Genomic DNA, 12,678 nt, shown 5'->3' with positions numbered 1-12,678 from the left:
AGCGGACTTACTTGCGAGTCTCCTCTGGCTACCCCTTCGGGGACTACATAATAATATATATACATATTTATATAGGCATGCCAGGCACCAGCAATTAGGTGGTAGGATGGCCTTTTCAGTTTTTGGAAGAACACTTTCAAATGGAAGTTATGATGTTTTATCCACTGGCGGCGCTGATGTGTCAAAAGTCAACCAATAATCCCCGGTTATGCTCTAACCCACTATAGCGAAATTGGAGCTAAAGCTCCGTTATTATATACTGTAGCTCTATATACTCATATACTGTAGCTCTATATACTAATATACCGTCGGCGTCGGAAAAACGCTTTCATAAGGAAGTTATGATTTTTTATCCACTGGCGGCGCTAGGTCTGCGTCTATAATAGCGCCTTACGCTCCAATTTCGCAATAGTCAGTTAGAGCATAACCAGGGATTATTGGTTGTCTTCTGACACATCTGTAGATAACCGACTATGACGAAATTGGAGCTTAATCTAGTTGGGAGGTGGTGGTTTGTTCGTAACTTACCTGGCAGCGTGAACTGCGTGACTCGGTGCGTGTGAACAGTCCTCTGCAACACAGTCAGGGCTCCGTTCTTATATACTATATATACTACAGCAAGACATCGACGCTATTGGCCATTGGAGCGAACTAAACGAAATGCATTTCAATGTGGACAAGTGTAGGCTCATGACTTTTGGCAGACTGCAAAGCCATGTTGAGCACTGTTATACGTTGCTTGGTTGCCCTATCCAGAGAGTGGTAGAGATACGCGACTTAGGTGTGTTGTTTGATCCGCAACTTACATTTAGAAACCATATTCTGGCATGTTGTAAGAGTGCTAACAAGGTTCTAGGTTACGTCATGCGCACTGCATCTCATTTTAGCGACACTAGAGTTGCCATGGTCTTATACACTTCTTTTGTCCGTAGCAAACTAGAATTTGACGCAATTACATGGGGTCCCTACGAGGCTAAGTATATTGTTATGATGGAGCGTTTACAGCGTAAGTTTGCTAGGTATATATTTAGGAGGGTTTACGGATACTATCCATTTCTATATCCGTCTCTATTTGTAATAGGCATGGTAGGTATGGAGACACTGGAAGTGCGTCGAGCGGTGCACACCGTGGTGCACTACCTGCGCCTGCTGCGGGGCGGCGTGGACAACCCGGCGGCGCTGAGCGGCGTGGGGCTGTGGGCGCCGGCGCGCGGGGGCCGCCCGCGCCGCGCCGCATTCGCGCGCCCGCCCGCCCTCGCACCAGTAGTTGAGGTCACCACAGTACGTGGACAGAATGCTCCCACTGTTAGGGCTATTCGTCATATTAATAACTTTTTAGAGCGATGTCAGGATGCCGACATACATCACACTACATTACCTTCTCTGATTAGGCTATGTAAAGTTGTACTTAGTTCCTAGATATTATTATGTGTTATTTATTGTTTAAAATGATCTCAATTTATTTAAATTTTAATTCTCTTTGTTTTTAAATGTTTGTTGTATTTTATGTTTGATTTTGTGTAATTTTAATTGTATTTGTTGTGAATGTTAAATTCTATTTTGTATATAATTTTTGTACTACCTAGCAATAATCGCGTGTTGGCAGTAGCTGTTAAGCGTTATTGTTATTATAATAAATAAATAAATAAATAAAATACCGTCGGCGTCGGAAAAATGCTTTCAAAAGGAAGTTATGATGTTTTATCCACTGGCGGCGCTAGTTCTGCATATAATAGCGCCTTAAAGCTAGTTGGGAGGTGGTTTGTTCGTAACTTACCTGGCAGCGTGAACTGCGTGACTCGGTGCGTGTGCACAGTCCTCTGCAGCACAGTGAGGGCTCCGTTCTTGCCGCGGCCGGAGCACGCCACCAGCTCCACTAGAGGCGCGTCGGTGTCTGTGGCAGGGGTGGATAGGAGTTGGGGCTCGCCCATGGAGATGTCACCTATTGGGCAGATGTTTAGGAGGGAGTCGCATACCTGGAAGTATATTAGTGGAGATGTGAGATGAATAGAGTTTATAGAAAACACGACAAGACTGCATAGAAACCTTTGGGGTTACCACCACCGAATATTAATAATAAACAATCATGAAGCAGCGTCGTATGCTTGTCAAAAATCCTTAAGCAGCGTGTATGTGTAACTCACCTGTCCAATCTGACGTAACTTGTATGGATCTGACAGATGTTTGACAGGCGAGCGACACTGCTTATGGGTTGTTAATTGCTAATGTGTTGGTGGTGGTATGGTAGGTTATCCCTATCTGTATACAATAGCGACATTACTGTCATAAGTGTCGCTATTAAGAAGGGTCAAACGTATACATATACGCTGTAAATTTTCTAATTGAATAATAGATTTCACTCAAGGAATACGTAAAATGCGTGGTATGTACAGTTTTTCCTGCGAGCTTTAAACTGCTTTGCGTTTATCAAATACAAATTGAATGATATGAATGAAATTCTGAACGAATTACCTCAAAAACATAGCTAGTCAGCTGCGTAGAAGTCCTAATATCACTCCCATACACTTCCAACTCATCTTGATCACTGATGTCTATCACATTACTCGCTATACAATCACTTAGCGTGTCCATTCGTCGTTTCTTGGCCGCCGGGTCACTTGTGTCTTTATCTTTGTCCTTTTCTGTCTCTTGGTCTTTTTCTGCTGGATTTTCTTGCGAATCCTGATCTGTTGGAGAGAGGGGTTTGGTCGTTAGTGGCTAGTTTGTGTTACAAAACTTATGAGATACACATTTATTTATACTGTTTATAGTACAGAATTACAGATACCATACAAGACTAGGTTAAGCTAATGATAAATAAGAATGTAGCCGGATAGTAATACTTATAGGCTACGGCTTTTAAATACGAAACCAAACTAACTGAACCTAAGCGAAAACACGAATTTAGACAGTACCTATAGTACTTTTGTATAGTATAGTACTTTTGTAACAAAAGTTTCGACAGTTTAGAAAGTTTAGAGTTCTAAAATGCAGTTTTTTCGTGGGTATGTTAGATGTGGTGTGTGTGATGGTTAAACGTGGTTTAAAGTCACCATTCTCTGTGATATACTAATTAAGACAGTGTCTGCTCCTGCCCCTGTACTGCCGGCTAGTTAGACAGTCTTGCTCGGTGGTTTGGCGCTCGCATTCTCTGTGGTCAAGTCCACGGTGGCCTGCAGCGGCTTGTCGACACTGAACAGCATGCGGTTCTCTCTCTCCGTCACTCGCAGCAGCAGCGAGTTGCCGAGCCGCGAGCCGAGGAACAGGAAGTCGTCTTGGAGCGACTATCTTATAGGCTATGGCTCTTAAATACGAAACCAATCTAACATAACCGCGAGCGATCAACTCATTTAGACAGTGTCTAGCAGTAGTTTAGACAGTGTCTAACAGTAGAAAGAGGTGTATGTAACTTAAACACTGTTTAACAAGTGTCTAAATTCATATGCTTGCAGTTAGACAGTGGAGTTTATTTATTTATTTATTTATTAGGTTTTTCAACAGACACACACTTTACATTTATAAAAAGAAAACATTACAATACATGCCACAGTGGGCATCCAATTACAGAAAAACACACCATTTACAACACAATCGAGCAAAACTTTGCACTAATAGCAGGCATATAACTTAATACCAAATTTATACAAGTTAAAACTAAACATTTAACAAAAACTAAATTTACATGAATTTTTATGAATTACTTAATAAAAGTTTTTTTTTTATTTTTTCTAAACGAGATTTGAACCCTGTGGAACGCCGGACGGAGCCGCAAACGGAGAGGACTCATAGCCAGCAACTCCAACTTTTTGACTCCTATTTGTGAGATATGAATTGAACCATTTCAATAGTTTGCCATGGACTCCGTTACAGCTGAGTTTGTTAAGCAGGATTTTATGGTTTAGCCGATCAAAGGCTTTACTTATATCAGTGTAAATGGAGTCAACTTGCAATCCCTGATCTATGTATTCCTGGAGGTCTGATATATAACATGCTAAGTTTGTATTTGTGGACTTACGTGGTTTGGCGCTCGCATTCTCTGTGGTCAAGTCCACGGTGGCCTGCAGCGGCTTGTCGACACTGAACAGCATGCGGTTCTCTCTCTCCGTCACTCGCAGCAGCAGCGAGTTGCCGAGCCGCGAGCCGAGGAACAGGAAGTCGTCTTGGAGCGACTATCTTATAGGCTATGGCTTTTAAATACGAAACCAATCTAACATAACCGCGAGCGATCAACTCATTTAGACAGTGTCTAGCAGTAGTTTAGACAGTGTCTAACAGTAGAAAGAGGTGTATGTAACTTAAACACTGTTTAACAAGTGTCTAAATTCATATGCGAAGCATATGAGAAAGAGGTGTATGTAACTTAAACACTGTTTAACGCGTGTCTAAATTCATATGCTTGCAGTGTCGACAGTCTCGCTCGGTGGCTTGGCGCTCGCATTCTCTGTGGTCAAGTCCACGGTGGCCTGCAGCGGCTTGTCGACACTGAACAGCATGCGGTTCTCTCTCTCCGTCACTCGCAGCAGCAGCGAGTTGCCGAGCCGCGAGCCGAGGAACAGGAAGTCGTCTTGGAGCGACTATCTTATAGGCTATGGCTCTTAAATACGAAACCAATCTAACATAACCGCGAGCGATCAACTCATTTAGACAGTGTCTAGCAGTAGTTTAGACAGTGTCTAACAGTAGAAAGAGGTGTATGTAACTTAAACACTGTTTAACAAGTGTCTAAATTCATATGCGAAGAATATGAGAAAGAGGTGTATGTAACTTAAACACTGTTAACAAGTGTCTAAATTCATATGCTTGCAGTTAGACAGTGGAGTTTATTTATTTATTTATTAGGTTTTTCAACAGACACACACTTTACATTTATAAAAAGAAAACATTACAATACATGCCACAGTGGGCATCCAATTACAGAAAAACACAGCATTTACAACACAATCGAGCAAAACTTATGCACTAATAGCAGGCATATAACTTGATACCAAATTTATACAAGTTAAAACTAAACATTTAACAAAAACAAAATTTTCATGAATTTTTATGAATTACTTAATAAAAGTTTTTTTTTGATTTTTTCTAAACGAGATTTGAACCCTGTGGAACGCCGGACGGAGCCGCAAACGGAGAGGACTCATAGCCAGCAACTACAACTTTTTGACTCCTATTTGTGACATATGAATTGAACCATTTCAATAGTTTGCCATGGACTCCGATACAGCTGAGTTTGTTAAGCAGGATTTTATGGTTTACCCGATCGAAGGCTTTACTTATATCAGTGTAAATGGCGTCAACTTGCAATCCCTGATCTATGTATTCCTGGAGGTCTGATATATAACATGCTAAGTTTGTATTTGTTGACTTACGTGGTTTGGCGCTCGCATTCTCTGTGGTCAAGTCCACGGTGGCCTGCAGCGGCTTGTCGACACTGAACAGCATGCGGTTCTCTCTCTCCGTCACTCGCAGCAGCAGCGAGTTGCCGAGCCGCGAGCCGAGGAACAGGAAATCATCTTGGATCACGCACATCTGGTGGGGGGAAATGGGGGTTAGTTATATTTGTACTGTCACATAGAATTGGTCTAAACCATGTCTAAACCTTAAATTATTTCTTACGTTTTAGTGATTTTTTTAATCATTATTTTATTTTATTATTTATAGTTTATTTGCAATAATTGTCAATCAAAATTAAGATGCAAATTATACCAATAAGTCCTACTAGTCAGTAGTCAGTCAGTAGTAAACACTAAGTAGTTGCTATATACCTACCGTTGAGGAGTTCCCTTGACTACCTTCCGTTTCCATCATCAGATCAGCTCAAGGTCACCATCATATTTTTTTTGTTGTCAAAACTATATTCGTTCTAAATTTAATTAACTACAATCGGTTAATAGGTGCCCAAAATGGAAATTCATACCCTCATTTTACCCCTTTACCCACCCTTGGGGGTGAAAGAATCCAATACATCAAAAAAAGAATTTTCAAAATTGGTCCATAAACGGCGAAGTAATCGGTGAACATACATAAATTCTTTATTGTTGCTGCTAAAACTTCGACGTCCTCCATTGTTGCTAGCTCAGAGACGACTGAACTCGGCACGCGAGTGGGTGTTTACATTCGCGCCCCCGCACGAGTGACGAGGCGAGCGACGAGGCGAGGGCCGAGGCGCGAGTGTTAATGGGGTATGACAAGTGTATCGTTCGTAGGTCACCGCCACCGGTCAAGGCCACCGCCCGCGCATCCCGAGATTCCCGAGGCGTCATTCGTATTATTTCGGCAATTTCCGGTCGCGTGCGGCGCACGAATTTATCCTAGAACTGCATACAGTTTGTACTGAGCATCTTCCGTCTCACGCGCCGGGCGATTTCCATCCTGTTTCATACTAGGTATGTGTAGGAGCTCGCCCCGTGCGACAATCCGAGCGCACGAGGCCGAACTTAATCGATATTTTCGATTGTAATATCCTTAAGTACATGGCCACACTCATTTTAAAGACGTCAAATGAGCCTTCTAAATTTAGTTGGACGTTAAAATCGTTGCCTTCAGAATAGCAAAAATTAGCACTGTCAGCTAAATTTAGAGATTTTAGCTCATTTTAAAATTAGGAAGTGTGCCCTTCAGAATCGGAACCATAGTCATAATGTAATCTTACTCTACCACCATTTCTCAAAGGCGGAAAAGTAACAGGAAACTCTCATTAAGGAGGAAAGAAATGGCGAAAGAAAATTTCGAGCGTCAGCACAGGCAACAGGGGCGAGTAATGACATAAACTTATAGCATAAGATTTTATCAGTGAACATGACAAAATTAATAATAGGGTGGAATTTTATCAGTGAACTGGTGAAAAGTAGAAAAAGGCTCAATTTTAATAATGAACTCGCCGAGTGCCGTTCATTGCACACGACATACGGGATTGTTGAAAATGTATCTTCTTATTTATTTGTTTATTTATTTATTTATTTATTTATTAGGACAAACAACAGTAATAAACTTTACAAAACATAAATTAAAAACAAGTAATACATAGTAAGCTTATTACCCTAAACGTTTACCACTAAGACACATATTTATATTGAAAAAAGTTCGTGATACCAAAAAATAAAAATAATTATGAGTATATTATAACTAACATATCCTTAACTTAACAATATATGCTTGGATATTTCCTTTTTAAACATAGTTTTTTTGTTCTTAAATATGTCTATCGACAGGAACCTCTCGTTATGTGATTGACATATTCGATGTATGGGTGCTCGAAGACCAGAATTAGTGCGTGCTCGAGACACATAGAATAATTTACAAGGACGACGTGGCGTTGTTGTATGGGGAGCTAGGTAGTTAATTTCATTTACCAGTTCTGAACAATCGTAATGGTTGTTGCAAATATTATATAAAATTAATTCATCTGCTATTACACGTCTAGAAGCTAAACTAGGTATATTATATAGAGACATCAGGTTTTCATAGCTCATTTTGGACCGAGTAAGTCGGTAATGGATCGATTTGAGGGCTTTTTTTTGTATACTTTCTAGTTTGTTTATGTAGACGGCATAGAAAGGGTTCCATATTATGGAAGCATACTCCAGTTGAGATCTCACTAACGTTTTGTAGAGAGTCATGTAAGTAAGTTTGTTATTGAAACATTTACTAACACGCAGTATGAAGCCGAGCATCTGGTAAGCTTTCGTACAAATTTTCTCTATGTGCTCGTCGAAAACGAGTTTTTCGTCGAAAAGTACGCCCAAATCTCGAATACTGGAAACCCTCTCTAGTTCTTGACCACCAATATTGTACCCTATCTTACCCTCGTGACTCGAAAATGTTATCGGATCGTGGCCTTCGGCCAGTCCACTGATAAAAACTGCACCCTTTATACAAAAATATAGTTAAATATACTCACACAAGTAGGTAGTACAGAAGCAGCCGCTCGAGCCAGATGGAAACTCCTCACACTCCTCAAGGAATCCGACAGTAGCGTCAGCACAAACAGCTGGCCGCCCTTCAGCGAGATGGCGAGGCGGGAGTCGCCCAGCGGCGCCGCGCACGCGCAGTCCAACGTGATGCACACGCCCTCCTGTATACCTACACACAGATAGCACTAATTATGTAGATACTACGTGAGAGTAACGCACATAATATGGTCCTTCGACCCTGACCTAGACAAAAGCGTGTAATGTGTCTACGTAAATACATATTAAAACAGATAAACAATAACTATTTAGTCGTTTCAGATGTCTATGAGAAAAGAATATAAACCCTAGAAGCGCTCTAGTGTATTGGGGTTGTCACCCACACGCTAAAAACATAGCTAAGTAACTAGAAAGCTGAAAACCTAGATTACCTACAAGATAAACTTTTTAAATCGACGCTCCCTATTAGGATTAATCATAACACTCCTATCACAAAATAAAAAATACGCGTGTACATGGTAGCCTAAAACCATAATATAATTATGTTCAGAAAGGTAATAAACAATTTAAGCAAAAGCCTAACTAATCAAATAAAGTAAACTACTTACGTAAAGGAAAGTTGGTGGTGTGTGTGGCGATACTGTTGAGCGACACTCCGTACGGCGGCACCGACTGGTTCAGGTATATGAGTGAATTCACGGCAAATATTAGGCAACCACCTGGAAACAGAAAATAATATACATGAGTATTGTTTGCTTACCAAAATCAGCAAACCTTACCTTAGGGCAGATTTTTCGATAATTTTATTCCACATAGAACAATTATGTATTTGGATTATAGAAAAATCTGCTCTAAAGGAACCCGTTGTATGCGAGCGTCTGATGAATTTCCTATGGAATATAAATAATATCACCATTATTTTGTGACATACAGTAGTTTTTTCACTCTTACAGGTTTCTTTCGCCCCGACTATTCGACACAATGAAACATGTGATCTCGAGCACACTTATACCCCAGCCGAGATTCGAACCAGCTACTCTCACCAGCGTCATCTCTCGTCTTGTGACTCGCAGGTGTCTCACCCAGGGGACGGGTTTTCTTGCACATGTCACCAGATGGATAGATGGTGCGGGGGATAGTGAACGTGATGTGGTCCTTCAACCCTGACCTAGGCATATTCTATAGTGTCTTTGTACTCTATAGTGTTGTTGTGTTGTCTTTGTATTCTATAGTGTTGTTGTTTGTAGTGGTACAAGTTGACCGATCAGCTCGCCCCCTTGTCGGCCCTGATTGAGGACATGAAGTGCGTCAAGCAGGAGATTCAAGAGGTGAAATCTTCTTGTTCGTTCATGAGCAGTCAGCTATACGCCTAACAAACTTCTACCCCTGCCGTGGTTTGAACCAGCTACCCCCAGCGTTTCATCTCTCGTCTCGTGACTCGCAGGTGACTCACCTAAAGGCCGGTCCACGGGTATCGCCTGCAGACAGTCGTGCGGCAGCCCGGCCGTGGCCCAGATCACGGGGTTTCTTTGCACCCGAATTTACGACACAATCAAAGGCTCTATCTCCAACAAACTTCAATCAATCTAAATCTCTTATTCCCTCCATCCAAAGGTTGTCTGGCACAGATCGCTTTTGACCGCATTTTGTACCCTAATTAAGTTGCATTTTTGGTCCTTCGATCCTGACCTAGGCATATTCTATAGTGTCTTAAATCACCTTATGCTATAAAAGCGTCCCAGGTGTTTTATTTTTATTTTACTATATTAGGAAAACTTAACTAATTTATTTTGTAGATAACAATGACAGGGTAGCTTATGTTGCACAAGTTTCCACCTCTAGGTAGATTAGTTAGGTAGTATAGGGAGGGTTAACTAAAGCTTAGACTTAATCTAATCGCAAATACACATAACTTGTGTGTCTTAAGTTTGTCAGCCATACGCCCTAGTGTCTTAAGTTTGTCAGCCATACGCCTAACAAACTTCTACCCCGACCAGCGTTTGAACCAGCAACCCTCACCGCTTTACTATCGTTATCTCAGGTGACTCACAGGTGACTCACCCAGAGGCCTCTAACTCCGCCAAACTTCTACCCCGGCCGGGATTCAAACCAGCTACTCTCACCAGCGTCTCCTCTAGTCTCGTGACTCGCAAGTGACTCACCCAGGGGCCTGTCCACGGGTATCGCCTGCAGACAGTCGTGTGGCAGGCCGGCCGTGGCCCAGATCACGGGGTGGCTGCGCGCGGTCATGTTGAGCGATACGCCGGCCATGCAGCAGGTGTCGTTGCGGACGGCTGTGCGACTGGAATAGATTTTCATAAACATATTAATGATATTGACAAAAAATCTAATAGAAGTAGGGAGCCCATTGATCAATACCAAACACTAATTAAGGAGCGTTCCCAGTAGGCAAATTGTATGTAGTTTGAATCAGATTAGAGGAATATTGTTTACTATGAGACCACTATTGGGCTAAATTAGTATAGGACATCCAGACAGTCCGCCGGACCTTAGATAGTTACTGGAAGTGGCTGGATTATGAAGGTCAAAAAATTGTGTGCCTTTTATAAGTCATCAGTCAGTATAAATTGATGATGATGAATGCTACTCCTGCTTGCAAATTTCAAAACTTATACAGGTAACTTTAGCTCTAAACCAAAAATAGAAAAGGCTTGTTCAATGCCAGCCATCATTTTTAACCATTACGGTTGAATGTCCACTAGTAAAAATCCCTTGCCATGCCGTCCTGGTTTGCGTTGGCCATTATTACTTACCCAGCAAAAGTCCTAACCGGCTCATACAGCAACAACAGCGTAGGCTCGTAGTATCCGTGTAGGAACTGGATGTCTAGTACATTGTCTATCTTCTCATCCAGGTCTTTCAGTACTATGACGTAGGAGGCTAGTGTTGGCGTGCGGATCGGCTGGATCGGGGGCGCCTGCGGATTGGAGAAATGATGGGGTTTATTATTAGAAATAACAAAGAAAACATGTTTCTAACCCCAAATGCAAATTTACCCTTTATAATATGTTGCTAAATCTTAATTTCATCATGTGTGTACCAAATAGAAATTTGAAGATCCCGGGTTCAATCCTCGGCCAGGGCAGATATTTATTTAAAAGACAGTACTTGAGTCTTTGGCATTAAATGTTTGTGTTCTAATAATACACTCACAAGCAATGAAAAAGTTGTAGTGACATATTATGGAAGGTCAATGGATAGTGGAACTTTTCCGTTTCATTGCTCATGAGTGTATTTAAATCTATTGCTGTTTTATATTCTCTACACAACAGTCATCCTAAAAAACTTACATTCTTTTTCAAATCCTGTCCCGGTTTAGCATCAAGTGGATCTGCTTCATCTCCACAGTCCTTCCTGAAGGGTATGACAGCGAGCTTCCTTCCATAGAGCAGCATGACACAGCAGCGGCCAGACGGGTCCACGCGGATGTACGGAATGTGCGGGTGGGTGGTCCAGCCGTTCTGGAAGTAGGTTAAATAAGGCATGGCAATACAAAAAAAACATTGGTTTTCGATAACTCAAGGTACTCTAAATAATGTGGGAACTATTTTCCCTTTGCCTTATTAAGGGTCAAGTTTGAGCAAGTAGGCATAGGCATGCAAGATTTTACAGGGGCAAAACTCATGAGATATATTATTATAAAGCCTGTAATTGTGATCTGCTAGACCTAGGCTTCTTCAAAGGAGCAACGCAAATGTCCTGGACATGGTGTAGGACTCAGTTTTCAAGGGTGAAGTCAGGTAGTCACTGACTGTCTCAACATTTTCCCTCAAATCTTGCTCATAATGTAACAGCTGAATTTAGAAATGTTCAGTATGTTATTTCATTTGTACTTTCAGTTTAGTATAAGATACCAAATCTAAAATATCAAATTACCTTCATATCATCCTCTTCAAAGTAATGCATGCTCAACGTCACCAAGTTATGGACTTGTGGATCATACTGAACCACGGACAGCTTGGCTTCACGGAACGACAGGAGCAGCAGGTCCCGACCCATGCTGGGAGCCGGGACTACAGCGAGCGACATCACGCTGCCCCATAGGGTGTAGGTCGCTAGGCACTCCAGTTTCATCTTTGGGGGGATTGGCTGGCCAGCTGAAAAGAAATAGTAAGAGACTTTATTTCCATAATACATGGGGTCTTAAGCACAGATTACTAAAGAGTTGCTATGTATGTAACAGATACATAGGTACAAAATTTCTAATTCCAATTCCAAAAGCAATAATAATAGTCTAGACTAGACTCTAGACTAGGGTTTCGTTTTTCCCGACCTTTTTCTGTTCCCGGGAAACGGGAATTTTTTTCAAGATTTCCCGTGATTTCCCGGGCAACGGGAATTTATTTTAAATCGTTGGTTTTGCTATTTTCGGCTATTAAAAGTCTATTAAAACACTTACAATTAAATCAAATATACTTTTATCACTCGTCTAGGTAGAAAAAAGCAACAGTCAGATAAATTAACAACCAAAATTATAATGATTTGTTTTACATGCCAAATCATTTGTTTTTCTTAATTGTAAGTTAAACAATAACAAAGGTATTATAATTAACGATTTAAAAATAATATTATGATAAATAGAAAATTAATTACACTTGAGGTAATGTTTTAGAAAAATTAATTCATTCAATGATTTATCGCTCAACCTACTTCTTATTTTGGTTTTTTCTATGCATTAGTTTAGTACCAAGGGCGAAATGGTAGGCGGTAGGACCAACGGATAAATAAAGATGAAAATATGGAATCAGGA

At 41.1% G+C, this 12,678-nt stretch overlaps 1 protein-coding gene across 1 annotated transcript in view; it reads right to left on the bottom strand.

Annotated features, from left to right (window-relative positions):
* The window catches only part of LOC105390155 (cleavage and polyadenylation specificity factor subunit 1), a 54,512-nt gene that overhangs the window by 40,339 nt on the left and 1,495 nt on the right, over nucleotides 1–12,678 (bottom strand). The window contains exons 2-10 of the mRNA XM_048631447.1: nucleotides 11,805–12,025; nucleotides 11,219–11,389; nucleotides 10,682–10,845; nucleotides 10,070–10,209; nucleotides 8,516–8,626; nucleotides 7,898–8,079; nucleotides 5,379–5,526; nucleotides 2,473–2,654; nucleotides 1,778–1,976 (exon numbers count right to left, since the gene is read on the bottom strand). Of these exons, the coding sequence (XP_048487404.1) occupies nucleotides 1,778–1,976; nucleotides 2,473–2,654; nucleotides 5,379–5,526; nucleotides 7,898–8,079; nucleotides 8,516–8,626; nucleotides 10,070–10,209; nucleotides 10,682–10,845; nucleotides 11,219–11,389; nucleotides 11,805–12,025 (1,518 nt within the window). The remainder of the gene's footprint in view (nucleotides 1–1,777; nucleotides 1,977–2,472; nucleotides 2,655–5,378; nucleotides 5,527–7,897; nucleotides 8,080–8,515; nucleotides 8,627–10,069; nucleotides 10,210–10,681; nucleotides 10,846–11,218; nucleotides 11,390–11,804; nucleotides 12,026–12,678) is intronic.

This window comes from Plutella xylostella, chromosome 28 (genome assembly GCF_932276165.1).
Source record: "Plutella xylostella chromosome 28, ilPluXylo3.1, whole genome shotgun sequence".
NCBI classification, from domain to species: Eukaryota; Metazoa; Arthropoda; class Insecta; order Lepidoptera; family Plutellidae; genus Plutella; species Plutella xylostella.
This window is presented reverse-complemented; position numbering and strand designations above follow the sequence as displayed.